The sequence below is a fragment of the Vombatus ursinus genome, unplaced genomic scaffold (genome assembly GCF_900497805.2).
Source record: "Vombatus ursinus unplaced genomic scaffold, bare-nosed wombat genome assembly UNPS02014863.1, whole genome shotgun sequence".
In the NCBI taxonomy this organism is placed as follows: domain Eukaryota; kingdom Metazoa; phylum Chordata; class Mammalia; order Diprotodontia; family Vombatidae; genus Vombatus; species Vombatus ursinus.
In genome coordinates, this window is record NW_020954641.1 from 7,776,244 (window position 1) to 7,794,347 (window position 18,104).

At 40.7% G+C, this 18,104-nt stretch overlaps 1 protein-coding gene across 1 annotated transcript in view; it reads left to right on the forward strand.

Moving 5' to 3' along the window:
* SH3PXD2B (SH3 and PX domains 2B) overlaps positions 1-13,508 on the forward strand; it is a 124,746-nt gene extending 111,238 nt beyond the window's left edge. Inside the window, exon 13 of the mRNA XM_027841761.1 lies at positions 5,795-13,508. Coding sequence (XP_027697562.1) covers positions 5,795-7,342 — 1,548 coding nt within the window. The 3' untranslated portion in view covers positions 7,343-13,508. The remainder of the gene's footprint in view (positions 1-5,794) is intronic.
* Positions 13,509-18,104: the final 4,596 nt, after the last annotated feature.

Genomic DNA, 18,104 nt, shown 5'->3' on the forward strand with positions numbered 1-18,104 from the left:
CACACACACACACACACACACACACACACACACACACACATGCACACACCATCATGGATGAGAAGTAGGCAGAAAGAAATGGCACCATGACAACTACTGTTGTCAGTTCATCACTTCCCATCATCATCAACAACAATTGAACAAACATTTCTAAAGTAATAGAAAACAAATAAGAAAACATAATCCATGCCCTCAGGGTGCTCTTGCTCTACAAAGAAGCAAAACCCACTTGTGTTAGCTACTCTTACTCCCTGGTTCTGCAGAATCTTCAACAACCAATCCAGCTTCTGCTCCAGTGGGTACCATGGGCACTAATCTTTCTCATTAGAAAGAAATCTTATCTGTTCCCACCACTGGTTATTTAGGAGAAGAGGTGTGAGGAGTAGGAAGAAATTTTATAATTTTTATATCTATTATCAACTATTTTACATTTCCAAAGTATTTCTAAATGTTATCTCATTTGGCCCTCAAAAGAAAGTTACTGTCATCCCCATTTGAGATATGAGGAAACTGAGACACAATTGGTGACTAGGACCAAGTTCTATAGCTAGTAAGTGGCAAAATGGAGACCACAACCCTCAGGATCACTTCACAACATTACACTGTGTAAGTAACGCCTCCTGTGTGTAGACTATTTTCTTTCACTGGTAGAAACTAACATCCTCTAGGCAGCGCTGTCTCTATCTGAAGAGAAATGTATTTGTAATTATAAATAATTATTATTATATTATAAAATTATATATTATAAAATATAGTCTATACGTGGCTGAACCTGTCCTTCAAAGTCTATTATCTGAGACCTGGAAGGTTCACAAGTGATACCAGATCTATGTCTATAAGCCTTAATGATCTCTCTACCAAGTTCCTGTCTTGTATTTCCAACTGCCTGCTGGTCATTTTCATCTGGATTTCTCAACATAACTCAAAATGAACATGTCTAAAATCAAACTCCTCTTTACCCCTTTACTAGATTTATCCTGCTTCTATATTCTAGCCCAAGCAGACATTGCCTCATACTTTCTAGTATAAATCCTATGCTGCAGCCAATGTAGAGTACTCACTGTTCCTCATTTGAGCATTGGACTTTTTTTTAACCTCCTTGTTTTGATTCATGCCATGCCTTCAATCTAGAATTTGAATGCCCTTTCCCTCTTATTTACCTTTGGAGAGCCCACTCTTCCTTCAAGGCTCATCTCAAATGCCACCTTTTCCATGATGTCCCTAATCCATCCCTCCCTCCAAACCACTCTTCCAGTACATGGTTCTATAGCTATGTATCTCCATCTTATTTCCACTTTTATATTGTAAGGTTTTTGAGGACAATTCAAAGATGGCCTCTCATTCTTCTTGACACATAACAGACACAATAAATAACTGTCAAATCAATGAATGAATGCCAGTAGCCAGTTGTGACATATTTCCTGGTGAATCTTTGATCTCTTTCCAAGCTTTGAAATGTCATGGCATCCCAGTAGTTTTCCCTTTGGCCCATATCCAAGAGAACAGGAAGTAGGACTTCCTGTGTCTTTATCCTTCCTGGGGTTCCCCAGTGCTAACAAGATTTGAGAAACTGAATATATCACTGCTCATTTCTTCCAGCGGGTCAGCCACAAATATCTAATGAATAGTAGGCTAGGAGGAAGAGATCAGTAATACATTTCTCTGCTTTGAGGAATCTGTCATCAATGGGATGTAGTGATGTCATTTACAACTTACCCCTGCCTTCTCATCTTGTGTGTATCTTTTTTTTAATGTATTCATGTCATTTTTATATTGCTTATGCTTCACAAAATATCCTTTTTCTCCTCCCCCCATAGTTCTATCCCTTATAACAAAGAATAGGAAAAAAATGGGCTAAAGCAGTTCATCAAAGCTAGTCAACATAGCAACGAATCTGGCATTTTATGTAATGGTTCACACCTATAGTCCACCTCTGCAAAGAGGAGATATATTCTCTTCACTCCTCTTTAGGACCAAGAATCTTGTAAGATTCTTATCCCTGTTTTCCCACAAATCCTCCAAAGAAGGCCCAAATGTTCCGAGGACCTTTCTTTAAGCAAATAATTTAAAACTAAATGTTGAGCATTAGTATGATGTTCAGTAATTAAATTTGCTTGGTATCAATTTGCAAATGAATTATTAAATTCAACACAAAATATCAAGACAACTTTCCAATCACTCCCTTTAAGCCTCTGCCAAAATATTTTATCCATTCTAATTCACTTTTCCAATCATATGGTCATAGTTAATGGGCATTCTGTTTTCTGGTTCTGCTTTTTAATTTTGTATTATTCCATAAAGTTCTTTCGGATTGTCAATCTGAATTTTTATAACCATTACCCTTTGTTGGACACTTAAGTTGCTTCCAGGTTTGTTTGGTTTTTTTAAGTACTGTGAAAAATTTTAATAGCTCCCTTATTGCTTGTTTTTCATAACTTTCAGGATATAGTTCCAACAATGGGATTAATGGGTCAAATGACGTGATTTTTTTTGTTGACTTTTATTGCATAATGTAAGATTGTGTAAATTGGAAGTTCCACCAGCAATGTATGTATGAGTGTTTTGTTTTCGTTGTTCACTTATTCAGTCATGTCTGACTCTTTGTGACCCTGTGGACCATACTATCCATGGGGTTTGCTTGGCAAAGATACCAAAGTGGTTTGCCATTTCCTTCTACTAAGGCAAACAGAGGTTAAGTGATTTGCCCAGGGTTACATAGCTAGTAAGTGTCTGATGCCAGATTTGAACTCAGGTCTTCCCAATTCCAGGACCAGAACTCTATCCACTGAGCCATCTAGCTCATTAAGTACGAATGTACCATACCTATTTCTCTACAATCTAATAGTATAGAGTTTCTTTTTCTTTTCTTTTCTTTTTTTTTTTTTAGAGTCAATCAGGGTTAAATGACTTGCCCAGGATCACACATCTAGTGCCTGAGGTCAGATTTGGACTCAAGTCCTCCTGGCTCCAGGGCCAGTACTCCATCTACTACACAACCTAACCACCCTTAGAGTTTCGTTTTTTAAAATTATGCTTGCCAATTTGATGGCTGTGAGATGGCACTTAAAGTTGTTTAAGTTATATCTCTGATTATTAGTGAGATTACAATTTGTGTTTCCTATTTTGAAACTTGTTTGTTCATACATCTTGTGGCGTCCCATAGGGTTCTGTCCTAGATCATCTTCTATTCTCCCTGTACACTACTTCACTTGGTGAGCTCATCAGCTGCCAGAGATTTAATTACCACCTCCTTGTTGATGATCCTCAGATCTACCTATCTTGCCCCAGTCTCTCTGCTGACTTCTAGCCTCACATCTCCAACTGCCTTTCAGACATCTCAAACTGGATGTCCAGTAGACATTTTAAACTTAACATGCCCATTACTGAACTCATTATCTTTCCCCAAAACCCTCCTCACTTCCCCCAACTTCCTTATGACTGTAGAGGGCACTACTATCCTCCCAGTCTGTCAGGCTCACAACCTTGGTGTCATCTTCAACTATATCACCCCCTGTATACAATCTGTTTCTGAGACTTGTTGATTTCACTTTCATAACAACTCTGAAATATGCTCCCTTCTCCCCTGGTGACTGCCACCATTCTGGTGCAGGCTCTCATCAGCTCACACCTGGACTATTGCACTAGCCTGCTGGTGAGTCTGCCTACCTCAAGTCTCTCCCCACTCCAATCCATTCTCTATTCAGTTACTAAAGTGAACTTCCTAAGGCACAGACCTGACCAGGTCACTCTTCCCCTCCACTTAATAAATTCCACTGGCTCCCTGTCACCTCCAGTATCAAATATGAAATCTTTTGTTTGGCTTTCAAAGTCCTTTATAACCTACCTCTCTCTTACCCTCACACATCCTTCCAGCCGTATACTCTTCCATCCAGTGATACCACATCAGCCTCTTTGCTTTTCCATGAAGACATTCTCTCTAGTCCAGGCATTTTCTCTATCTGAATGCTCTCCCTTTCTATCTCTGTCTCCTGCCTTCCCTGGTTTCCTTTAAGTCCCAATTAAAGTCCCATCTTCTATAGAAAACTTTGCCCAACCTCACTTAATCCTAGTGCCCACCCTCTTTTAATTATTTCCTATTTATCTGGCATGTAGATTGTACATATCTGTTTACATGTTGTCTTTCCCATTAGATTGTAAGCTCCTTGAGGGCAGAAAGTATCTTTTGCCTCTTTTTGTATCCCTAGCACTTAGCAAAGTGTCTGACTCACAGTAGGTACTTAATAAATGTTTATTGACTGGTTGACTGAATTTATCCATCCTGGACTGGAAATTATCTTTGTAAATTTTTTTAAACTTTTCCCTGTATATTTTAGATAACACATATTTAATCTGACATTTGTCACAAATATTCTCCCCATTTTGTTTGTGTTCTTTAACTTTTAACTACACAGTTTAATTGTATAGAAAATTTTTATTTTAATGTAAGTCAAGCATTTCTACCTGGTCCCAAAAATTCCTTTAATTTATTGAATAGAAAAAAAAAAGTCTTACCCCTCAACAGCTGAGGCAAATACATTATTCCATTTTTTCATCGTTTTATAGTTTGGGTTTTTTGTGTTTTAAGTTTCTCCTCCAGATGGAATTCACTTATATATGATGTGAGACATAAGCATAAATCCATTTTGCTAAATTGCCAGCTAACTTTCCCAAGTACATTTATTAAATAGTGAATCCTTCCCCTAGTTTTTATTTATATAGATTTATCAAACACTAATCTTTGGTATACTGATAGTTTGCTGTCTAGATTCCATTTCATTGATCTATTTCTGTATTTTCTTCTGGTACCAGATAGTTTTTATGACAACCACTTTGTAATATATTTTAAGTCTGGACTTCCTCTAGTTGTCTTGACACTGGAAGAGTGCACCAGTGGAGTATGTGGGCTATCCATCAGTTGTCCCTTGCTCTTGCCACATGGCTGGCATTTCATTCAGTTAATAAGCATTTATTCATGCTACAGAGTGTATAACATAGTATACTGTGTGCCAGGCCCTAGAGAAACAGATATAGAAGAGCAAAAGCATCTGCCCTTGACGAGCTTATATTCTACTGAGGTGTTGCAACATATTCACAAATAAGTAAACACAGAATATGTAAAAATAAATAGAAAGTAACACTAACATTCCAAAGAATCAGGAAAGACTTTTTGAAGGATATTTTGCTCTAACTAAGCCCCAAAGAGAGTTAAGGGATTCTTTCTCCTACCTACCTACTGGTGTTGGGGCACCAGTCACTTTTCTACATAGCATACATGTACAGGGCTATCTTTTGTTAGAGATATTCCATTAATGTCAATTAAATTAATTTATGTAAAGTAAATCCTATTGCTTCACTGGTATCAATTATAAGATCTGAAGTGGGTTCAGGAATTGGGGGTGGAGAGAGAAACTCCTTTTAGACTGAATTGAAAATATTGTCAAGGGAAGGATTGAAATAACAGGCAGTTCTGTGGTAAATTAGTTCTGTGCTGGCTGGAAGCTACAGTGCTTTGTAACAGTTCTGTATTCCTTTGAAGCAATTTTTTAAATTTCAGCATCTCCCCTCTCTAGTTAAGCACCAACACACACACATGCACATGCACACACACACACATGCATGCACACGCGCACATGTGCATGTACAGAATCCTAGGCTTTAAGAATTTCCCCTGCCTGCATATGCCCTAACTCCAAAGACACAACTCCTAATATTATCTTGGACCTATTGGAATCTCCCTTAAGTCCAATGGCTGTAAAGCCATTGTTACTAAGTTGATTTGTTTTATACTTTTCAGGTGATTGAGAAAAACCTAAGTGGCTGGTGGTATATCCAAATTGATGATAAGGAAGGCTGGGCCCCAGCAACATTCATTGACAAGTACAAGAAAACGAGCAATGCCTCAAGACCCAACTTCTTAGCTCCACTGCCTAATGAAATGACACAGCTTCGCCTAGGGGAGGCTGTGGTGGAAAATCACACTGGCCATGAAGCAACTGGTCCCTCTCGACCTTTGCCTGAAGCACCACACAATGGCATAGATTGTGGCATACCTTGGTCCAAAGAATGGAAGGGTAAGGAGGGACATCGGAATGTCTCTTTAGATATGGCTGCATCAGCTGGGTATGAGGAAATCTCTGACCCAGACATGGAGGAGAAGCCCAGCCTCCCACCACGGAAGGAGTCCATCATCAAATCAGAAGGGGAACTGCAAGAGAGAGAGCGGCAAAGGATGGAGCAGCTCAGAGGGTCCCCTAAGCCTCCTGGAATGATTTTGCCCATGATTCCACCAAAACACATGCCCCCACCAAGGGACAACAAGAAAGCAGAGCTGAAATCAGATAAGGGCAAATTATTCCAGCAGAAAAATGAGATGGGGCTAGAGTGTGGGCACAAAGTGCTAGCCAAAGAAGTAAAGAAGCCAAACCTCCGTCCCATCATCAAACCCAAAGCTGAACAGCCTGAAGATAAACCTGAGTCTTTTACCCAGAACCCCTTCTTGAAATCTAAACCCCAGGTTAGACCAAAACCAGCTTCTTCCCACAGGACAGAGCCTCCTCAAGCTGAGGACAGATTGGACATCTGCAACCTCAGGAGCAAGCTCCGACCTGCTAAGTCTCAGGAGAAGTCATCAGAAGAGGAGAATCACCACCCAAGTGAAACCCACGATGTCTCCATCAGCAAGAGTTTGCTCTCAGGGGAGGCTTCCAGCAGGCCCCCGGAGCGAGCTGTGGTAGACACCAAGCTCACACCTAAACAGGACAGTCTCGTGGCAAAGGACACGTCCTCTAAAGTCCCCCTAAGGCCAGCAAAGACGACTGATCCTATGCCTAAGAGCAGCCCTACCCCTCCCAAAGAGTCACCACAGCAGAGACCAGTAGTACCTCCTCGGAGGCCACCACCTCCCAAGAAAACCACCTCCTCTTCCAGGCCCCTTCCTGAGACCAAAGTGCCACATCGAGAGGTGAACGAAGTCAAGGCTGCTCCCGCTCTTGGCCGACCCATGCTTGTCCCTCCAAAGGCCAAACCTTTCCTACCTGGTCCAGGCGTCCAAGAAGAGGTCAAAATAAAAAGTGGGCTCGGGCCAAAAGCAGCAACCAAGCTAGGAGAAGCCAGGGAGAAGCCAGCTGCTGTACCTTTCCCTACTGCGGAAGTCCCCAAAGATACATTATATGTGGCTATGGCCAACTTTGAAGGGGATGAGGAGACCAGTGGCTTCCAGGAGGGGACTGTGTTTGAAGTACGTGAAAAGAATAGCAGTGGCTGGTGGTTTTGTCAGGTCCTAAGTGGAGCGCCTTCTTGGGAAGGCTGGATTCCTTCCAACTATCTAAGAAAGAAGCCATAGTTCCCACTGTTCTTATAGGATCCATCCTGCCAAGATCTCCACTGGTTTCACCTGGGTATTTAATTAGCTTCTTAACTTATCATTTTCTACAAGGCTTTAAAAGGAAAGGATTCCATAGTGCATTGGGCTTTCTCTTGATTCCTAAGCAGTAATGATCATGGAAAGTGCATCCCCCAGCCTCAATGCAATTTAATTCAGTTCCTTGGCAGTCGTCCGTCTTGTGGGAGATTCAATCCATCCTCAGTGGTAGTCTCCAGGCCAAATGGCCAACTCTGATCCTATTCCTCAGTATTTTCATCGGTAATATGAGGGGGTTGGATGAGACCCAGGTCCCTTGTAAATGTTTTCAATTACCCATTGAAATTACTGCTTGAAGTGGGGGGAATGGGTTCCTGTTAGACCACGAGCAGCTATTCATCCAATTGCTCTCACATAGCATCCAAGAACCAGGAGCTACCCTTTCCACAGATTATGCTGGTATCCAGAATGTAACTAGCAAAGGCACTGAGATACCAGTTCCCACAGCAGACCTCTGAGCACCAAAAAATTAATCAGCCTTGATCAGATATGAAGCCAGGCCCAGTGTCCCAGGATAGGCCTTGCTATATGATTCCCCTTTTGCATGACCCAAGTTCACCTCCATTTAACCTTTCCTAAAAGCAACTCATTCCCATTTTTGTCGTTTGCAGGAATACCTGCTGCCACAAAGGGCCTGTGTGCTTTTTCTAATCTTAACAGGTGTTTTCTTCATTAAGGTTATGGTCATATTTGACTTGGTGAGGAACAATCGTTACATGCCATGAAAGTAGAAGAGGACAAGGACAGAAGTCCGCTAAACCTGCCTTTTTTTTCCCTTTTTTTTTTTGTTTTGTTTTGTTTTTTGATTTTGCACTCTTGAGAAAGCTTTATGTCCTAGAAGGGTGATTCCTACCCTAAGGCAGCACAGCATTCAGTACGTGCTTTGTTCATCACTTTATCCCAGGGTTACCTAGAGCCATCTTTTTCTTTCAGTATGGTGCTGTTCAGATATGGGAACCTGTCCTTCATGGGCAGCCCAACTCTAGTTGGTGAATAGAGAAAGGAAGGCCCAGAATAGGAATTGACAGCTAGCTGATACAAGCTAAGACAGTGGAGCCATTTGGCTCCCCAAAGCTGTGAGAAAGGGGTTCTAAATGTTCCTGCTTCTACACTGATTACAAAGCCTTCCTCTCCCCCCAACCCCATCACTTTCTCCACTTACCACTCCTTTTTCCTGAATGTTTCTCTCAGTATCTCATCCTGGTTATTCTTTAGGATTCCAGGAAGAATAGTTGTGTGTTAGGTCCACAGCAACTCATTTTTTAGATGGAAGAAATGACCATAGCTAAGTGGTGTAGCTGCTAGAATCCCATGACGTTGGCAAGGTAAAAGGCAGGGATTCAGTAACTACTGCAGCAGTTGGTGGGAGTGGGGGTGGGGAGAAAAGATAAGGGAAAAGACAAAAGACCTTCGAATGACTAGCCTCACCCGCTCAAGGCCCTATCATTAATCAATAAAATCTTATGAAGTGCCTACTTTGTACCATGCATTATGTTTGGGGCTGGGAAGACAAAGGCAAAATAGAACAGTCCCTGCCCTTAAAGAGCTAACATACTGTTGGGAAGTCAAAGAAAAGTATATACTAAATAAAAGATAATTGGAGGGGTGTGGTGGTACTACTAGTGGCTGGGGATATTAGGAAAGACTTCCTGTAAGAGGTGACAGTGAGCTGAACTTTGAAGGAAAAGAGAAGGGATACTAAGAGGTGGAGGTGGGTGAGAGTTGCCATTTATTCAGCACTAACTGGACTAATTCCCACTAATGCTCTGCTTCTCTCAATACCCCACATCTGTAAAACATCTGAGTTTCCCAGTGTTTTTGCATTTGTTATCTCACTTGGCCCTCACAGTCTTGTGAGTTAAGTTGGGCAACACTTATTTACCCCATTTGACAGATGAATCACGGAGTCACATTTTCTTAATGTTACCCAGCCAATTTGTGAGATAACCAAGATGAGCATCCAGCCATCCTAACTGGTAGTCCAGAGACCAGACTGTAAGCCTAAGGAAACCAGGACTAGGCAGCATGATTTCTTGGGAAGAGTGGTAGGTTTGGAATCAGACAACCTGGGTTTAAATTTCAGCTCCACCCATTAATACCTTCATGACCTTGGGCAAGTCATTTAGCATCTATAAGCCTCAGTTTCCTCCATTGTAAAAATGAAGGGGTTGGACCAGATGATCTTTAAGATACCTTCCAACTCTAAATTTGTGATCCCATGATCTCCTGTGGAAGGAACAAAGGGGGCAAGGGTTTCAGGTGATAGGTGGTACATTTGAAAGGAGGAATATACTTTTCTTCCTATGGCTTGTTTCTAGGAATAAGTCAGCTCTAGATTACCCCTTTCACTGTATTAATGTCCATTTTCTTGGGAAGACAACTCCCCATACACATTCTAGATTAGAAGGCTGTAGGTACAAAAGTCCATTATCTCATCCTTAATACTTCTGGATGTGTTGCTTTATTAAAGAAGTGGCCATTGAGGCCTTTGGATAGGAAAAAAGACTTTAATCCACATTTTCCCTGGATTCCACAGTGCATGTTAATGTCATGTCCTTCATTCATCCCTTCCTCTAAGGAATGTGTAGCCCTGGGGAACCTAACACCTGGTGCCCTGGGACTAATAGACTTGAGTGTTTTTCTTGTTCCTGACTGACCCCCTCTTGCATTGTCCTCAGAAACCTCTTGAGAAGATAAGCAGTAAGGAAGATGAGCCGAGGATAAAGAATCCTAGGGACTCTGAGAGTAACCTTTGCAAGTCTGAGCACTCATATCCCCTCTGTCATTCCTAGACCCTAGTTATCAGAGAAAGGAGCTACCTTAAGTTTGATCAGTGTTGAACTAATTTTTGATAAATGTTCCTTTTGCTAGCTTTCCTGATGCTTTCCTGAATTTGGCTTCATTTTGGAAAGGAAAACCACATATTTTATTACAGTCTTGCTTCCTAGTTTCATTCATCCATTCACCTAATATTTACTGAGTGCTTATTATATGCAAGGCACCATGCTAAGCACTATGGCAGAGGCATATGTGAAGATAACCCAGATCCTTGGACTTAAGGATCTTTGAGGTTTCTATCAGCCTAAGGTGATTTGACTTCCTGTCAGAGTCGTTCTGCAGCTGATGTCTATCCAAAGGCAATTGGACCACCTCCCTCTTCATCTGTGTTCTAGAGATTTTATTGCAAATTGAAGTCATTGAATTGTGTGTTGATCCTCTAATTGGGGTCGGCTACATCAGAAGCCACATTTCCTTACTTTCTGCAGCAGCTTTTCAGTTTGAATCTATGGCCCAGGTCATTTTTTTTTCTTTTGTTTCACTGATGGATACTTCCCCAACCAGATGGAGATGGTGTTAGTCAGTGTGGTCTGATCTTATGACTCGGGTCTTTTCCATCCTTGCTTGGTGACGTATTTACATAATCCACTGGGATTATTGCAATAATTTCAAGGATCTGTGATTTAGGTTGGCATGGATACCCTTCCATTAACACTGATTGTGACACCTCTCTGCCTTAGAAGATGTTCTTCATGAGTTGCCGTGAAAAATCCACCATGCTTCTGTCTCCTGGGTGATGAGCCTCTTGTAACATGGCAAAGCCAGTCTTTGGATCAAAGACATTCATTTGGTCAGCAAGCCTCTTTGTGACTAACACTGCAGAAAATGGTCAGCAGTTGACTCAAAAATGCAGTCTTCAGTCTGTTGTGAAAGTAGATTCTGAAGGGCTATCAGCAATGTTTTTATGAAATTTTTTTTAAATCAAATGAACATTCATTTTATCATAGAGACTATATGTTCCCCACACCACCCCAAACAGGTCAAAGACAGGTTAACTTCTGGCATAACCTGATATCCTGCTGTGGACCAAAATTCCATGCTAAATGCCAACTCAAGAGGCACAGAAATGTGATTGGATTTCCATATCCCAGTTTACCACACTATGTCAAATACTTAATCTCAAATCTACTATACTAAAACTGCTTGGGGTGAATCTGCATCATAAAACAACCAGTTTCTCTTTTAGCCTCAATCCTAATACCTCTTTGATATGAATATTTTCTGCATTAAGTTGTATTCCCAAGCAATGTTGTACAGGGGAAAGTGCACTGGACTTGGAATCCAATACCTGAATTCAAATTACAGCCTTGTCACTTACTACCTGTGTGACCTTGTGCAGCTCACTTAACTTCTCTTGGCCTCAGTTTCCTCTTGTGTAAAAAGAGGACATTGGAACAGATGACCCCCCCCCAAGGTTCCTTTTAGCTCCAAATCTGTGGATTCTGTGATCCTGTACCACCTGCTTTAAAGAAAGTCAGACCTCTATCCTTGAATAAGGTATTTCTTTTAGTGTTAGGGCACTGGGGAATATTAGAAGTCCATTGGGCTCCACGTCCGGCAGTAAGAAATACTCAATTGGATCAGCCCCAGTAGAGACTCTGCCTGTTTGCCTCATGTAATTTTCAAAGTGGAGCTCTTAGATTTAAAATATTCCTGAGTATATAGGGCACAAACAGCCCACTTAAGATTCTCTTGCCAAGTGAAACTCTGAAGAGCAAACTCTCCACCAGAAAATCAATGAAAGATGGAAAACCAATTGCCATCAAGTTTAGTTTAAAAAGGTCATGCCACAGATCACATAGGCATGATAGTGGCAGTCGTGGTTCTTAGCCAGTCTACCACTGTGTGGTAGCCAGTGAGTATTTTGTTCCTCCTGTTCACCACAGAAGTAGAAGGCACAGTTCCTGCCTTCCAGGAGCTTACATCAAGATGTGGTCAGGACCACATAGAAAATATGAAATTCATGGCATGGCTGCTATTCCCTCAATCTAATTTTGCTTTGTTTTTCTTTCCTTACTACTGCTGCTGTGACTGATATTGAGCCCCACTGAATCACAATAGGATCTTTCTTTGTTCTTTTGACTGTTAAGTTGGGTACCAAACAAGAGTTTTAACCTGCAGCCTTTCCCCTGGATTCCTTAGATCTAGTTTCCCAGGCCCACCTCTTCCAGACTTACATATGCTGCGACCAGTCAATAATGCCAGAGACCAAAGATTGCCTGTTGCCAGACCCCAAAGTCTGATTTGGTAGGAAAAGGATGAGTCATAGAAATTGCAATGGCCACATTGGCATCATTGATATAGTGTTGGTACCATGACAGCTGCTCCATCCTTTGACTTGGTAGAGCTATTCTTATACCTTCCCCCTACTCCCACCCGTAATCCTCCACCTCTGGCAACCAGTATCAGGAGTACTGGTGTCTAGGGACACCCCCAGCAATACCTGCTACTCCAAGACAGTCCTGTTGAATCTGTGTCCCAGACTAGGTGGATCTATGATCCATACCTAAACCAGGAGCCATCAACTGCTAATTTGTGCCATCAGTATTTTTCAAATCTAACTAACTGCATAAGATTTCACTTTTTCAGTGGGGAAAGTTAATTTTAAATAGTTCTCTGCTGACTTCCTTTGCTCCAAGGCCCCTCGTGTGGCCCTGTGTCTTGTTAAAACATTCCATGTGCCATCCTGTTTCTGACCCTTCAATTCCCAATCAAGCATCCTTAACTCCAAACAGGGACAAGACACTAGATAGAACCTCTGTTATCCTAAGGAAGGTTTTTCAAAGGCCTTTCCTTAGTGACATAAAAGAGCAATAGTTGTTACTTTCTTGGAGGAAAAAAAGGGGACACAATTTATTATGTTGATTACCAGCAATAAGGACAGCCCCCCCTCCTATAACCTAGATCAGGAACATTAGTATATCCAATCTCATTTCTCTTAGCCCTTAGGGAATGAGTCCTGCATGGACTGAATCCAAACACTTTGTGTGTTTCATAGAATAAAGCTGAAGAATCTTGGCTATTTCAGTACTTCTCTTAATCTAAGACAAACGAATTCTCTGATGGTTATTTTTGTTTGTTTCCTTATAACACATAAACTTATATAAGTATATATGTGAGGGGGAAAGGGGATCAGAACATTAACTGTAGCATGTGTAGGCTGTATACTTCACCGTTAGACTTTTTTTTTTCTTTTTTTTTTTTTTTAAATAAAGCAAAATGCTTGACTGGTTTCAAGCTTCATTGTGAATGCAGAGTCTGTGTATTTTATTTGGCTGAAGTAAAAAAAAGGCATAAAGGATAGGAGAGAAGGCACACACAGAAGTAGCTTTGTGCCCTAGGATATGTGGGAAAGATGGTCAATCTGGTGAATTATACATGCTCCCCCACATGGATGCTTTTCTGGGATTCCCAGAAATTTACACAAGACATTCACTGGGTACATGATTAATTCTTGTGGTAGGAAAACATATTTGCCGGTTCCCTTTTGTCTTCTTTCCTGGAGGTCCCCTGATCATTGCAGTGAAGGGAAAAAACCTATGCCAGTTGAAGTTTATAATGGAGGAAAATCTAAGGGAAAAAAAAATAACTTGATAGAGTGGAGAGAGCACTGGTTATGGAATCAGAGAACCTGAATTCAAATCCTGCCTTTAATGCTATTTGACCTTTGGGCATGTTATAACTTCCTAAGTGTCCATTTTCTCATCTATAAAAATGAAGGAGGAGGAGGGCGTATAGGGGAGAGTATACAAGCTCTAGAATTCAAAACCCACTTCTGCTGATTACAACCTGTGTGACCTTGGCAAGTCATTTAACTTCCCTAGGCTTCTATATTCCCATCTTTAAAGTGAGGCGGATGAACCCTAGACAATAATAATAATAATAGCTAACATTTTAATTTTATATTTATTATTTTATTTTATAGTTTAATAGTTTAATATTAACACCAACTATGTGTCAGGGATTATGCTGAGCACTTTACCAATATTATCTTGATCTTCATAATCCTAGGTAAGAGGTGCTATTATTATCCCCATTTACAGGTGAGAAAATTGAGGCAAAGAGGTTATGTTACTTACGCAGGACCACACAGCTAGTAAATATCTGAGGCCACGTTTGAACCCAAGTCTTCCTGACTCCAGGCCAGGTGCTGTATCCACTGTGCCACCTACCTATGCCTGACCTCTGAGAGAGCTTCAAGCTCTAGATATACGATCTTAAGTAGGACTCTAAAGTCCTAAAGACAAACTAGATTCTAGGACTCTCCAAAAGATGTGTGAGGGAGAAAAGAATTCTTCCATCTTTCACGCCCAAGGGAAGGCATTGGAGAACAAGAGTCAGAGATGATCTATAAAAAGAACACCCACCCCTGGCCCATCAGAATTATTTCCTGGGCCCCTTTGGAGGGCAAAACCCACACGATTAGTTGAATGCAAATCAACAAATATTTATTAAGCACTTGCTATGTTCTGGACACAGTCCTGGAGATACAAAGACAAAAATAAAACTGCCCCTGCTTTCAACGAACTTAAATTCCATTGAGTTGTCGAATGCATGCCTCTAATGAGGCTTAAGTCTTAGGTTCAGCTCCTTTGTGGTCCAGTGACCGTTGTATGAGGAAAACAGTTCCAGACTACAGTCCTGATCCCAGCCTGCTTTTTTACCCATGTGTGCCCTTGGTCCCAAAAGAACATGGATATGTCAATATGAGTTGATCCCTACTAACAGAAAACACCTCCGACTGCTGATGAAGGGTGGATCATACAAAGGAGAGACTGTGATTATGACTATAATGTGCTGAATTGTGAATTCCTAAAACAAAGTAATGTCCTAGTAGGCTTTTCCCTCCATTCCCCCTCTACTAACCTTATGGTCTCGCTTGAAGAAGGTAATAGGAGGGAATGGCTAGTGTATTATAAAAGGAAGGAGGGAAAGGCAGGAGTATTCCCAAAGCAGTTTGCCTCAGCTCAGGAATGGGGAAAATGAAGTTGGAAAAGGAAGAGCAGGAACCCAGTTTCATCTCCCTCCCTTCAGCTCAGGCACTGTCTAACCCAAACCCTAAAACTCACTATAAACAGTGACCCTGACTACAACCCAAATTTTAAACAGGTGGGTGAACTGCATGTATACCATTAAATAATTTTTAAACTTTTTTCTAATTTTATATTTAATTTATGGAATAAAACAAGCATTTCCGTAACAGTACAATAAACAAGCTGATTACAAATGAAGCTATAAGTCTATTATGTACAACTTGCTATTCCTTTCAAATATACAACAAAACTATCATGGAATTTTTTCTTCCATTTTCCCTATAAATGGTACCATTAGACACAAATAGGTGTATATATGTATACATATATGCATATATATATGTAAAATTATTCTATACATATTTCTATTCATCAGTTCTCCCTCTGGATGCAGATAGCATCATTCTTCCTATGTCCTTTATAATTAATTTGGGTATTTATAATAGTCAAAATAACTTATTTACTCAAAGTTGTTTTTAAAACAATATTGCTGTTACTGTATACAGTCTTCTCTTGGTTCTGCTCATTTTACTCTTCATTATTTCACTCAAGTCTTTCCATGTTTTTTCTAAAATCATTGAGCTCATCATTTCTTATAGCACATGATGATATACTTGGAAAATCCCAAAGATGCAACTAAAAAGTTAGTTGAAGCAATTTTAGCACAGTAGCAGGATCTAAAGTAAATCCACACACATCATGACCATTCCTATATGTCACAACCAAAGATAGTAAAAAAAAAAATACCCCATTTAAAATAACTGGATGGTATAAAGTACCTGAGAGTATACCACTAAATAAGAACAGTCCTCACAAACCTAGTTATCTACATGTAGACTTTTACTCCAAGACCCTCTATGGACCATTGATTCAAATTAACAAACTTATTAAATACCTGCTATGGTACTTAGGCACTTAGATAAAAATGAAGTAGTCCTTGCTCTTAATTTTTGTTAGATTAAAACATCAGAAAATTACTATGGGCCCTCTTTCCTAGGGCTGGGCTCCTTTTCCTTTCTCCGGCTCTTTATAGCCCCATCTTAGAGCCCCAGGAAAAATTATTTAAAGTTTAGATTTGGCTTATGTCTAGTATCTTCCCCAAAGAGGGAGGGTAGAAAGGTACTCAATGTACAATGTAAGTCAGGGCTTGATCAGCTAATTATTTCATCTACACAAAAGAAATACTATACACAAAAGACAAGCATACAGTGACAGAACTTAATAGAAGGTGTGGAAATGACATGATTACTATAAAACTCTCCCAGGATGGTGAGATATAAAACCCTCAAAACACAAAGCAGTTTGTTGGACTGTTAATTAAGCATTTCACATTTTACCTTAGCACTGTGCTGTCCAAACACTTCCTTCTAAGTCCATGTCTTCTGCCAAGTCAGATCAAGGATTGGGTTTACCCTCTTGCCAATGGTTGTCTCCTTTAGGAAGCTATATCACATGAATGTAGGGAGTGTACCTCCACAGGGCAGGAGGCAGCAGACAAGGACCCAAGATCTCCTGACCTCTCAGACTCACAAGGCTGTCTCCAAGCCTGGACACATCCACATCAGGATTGCTGCTCAGTCATCTATGGTCAGGCAAAGAAGCACAAAGTTGAAGGAGCTGAAGTCAGTCCCTTTTAAAGATCAGCAGCATTTCCTGCTCAGCAGCCAATAAGGTTGTTTTCCTTTTTGGTGGGGGGCAAGTAATCTGGGTTAAGTGACTCGCCCAGGGTCACACCACTAGTGGTCTGAGGCAGGATTTGAACTCAGTTCTTCCTGCCTTCAGAGCTGGTACTCTATCCACCACACCACCTAGCTGCCCCAGGAAGGTTATTTTCTTCATCATCTCAGAGTGCAAGCCCTTCAGCACTAAGCCCTGGATGTCACGGAAGTTGTCAGTGAAGTTCAGTGCACGCTCCCTGGGATAGCCCCTACAGACCTTAACGCCACACATTTCATAGGTGCAATCACTCAATGCACATAGAATGAATGTTTAATCCCAGCTGGATTAGAATCCAACTCTAATCCTAACAACCTAGCCAAAATAAAAACTATTCAAATCACATCTCTAAAAATTAATTTAACAGGAACCCAAACCAAAACCCTTAGTCAAAACAGTATAGTACAATGGGGGAAAGTGTTGGGTTCAGATGTCAGAGATCTGAGTTTGAAATCTAGTCAGTCAGTCAACAAGTATTTATTATGCACCTATTATGTGTCAAGTACAGTACTAAGTACTGGAAATACAAATAGAATGAAAAGAAAGACAAGTCCTACCCTCAAGGAACTTACATTCTAATGGAAAGACAATACAAAAAAGAAAGCTAAAAAAGGGGGGAAGAAATACCCAGAAATCTAAAGGAGTATGCAGCCTGTTGAGAAATTAAAAGATGGTTGGCCTGGACACCTTCCTTAATATCTATATGATCTTGGGCAAGTCACTTAACCACTGAAAGCCTTAGTTTCCTTGTTTGTTCCTAAGTATACTAAGGATACTTAGTAAATTTGTTGTTCAGTTGTGTCCAATTCTCCATGACTCCATTTGGAGTTTTCTTGGTGAAGATACTGGAGTGGGTTGCCATATATATCCTTCTCCAGCTCATTTTACAGATGAGGAAACTGAGGCAAACAAAGTTAAGTGACTTGCCCAGGGTCACACAGCTACTAAGTGTCTGAGGCTAGATTTGAATTCAGGAAGATGAGTCTTCCCCAATGCTCTAACCACTGTGCAACCTAACTGCCCAAAATTCTTGCTGACTGCCCGTAAAATAAGGGGTTTCCCACCAGGCTGTGCTACTTTGGACATGACTCTGCTGG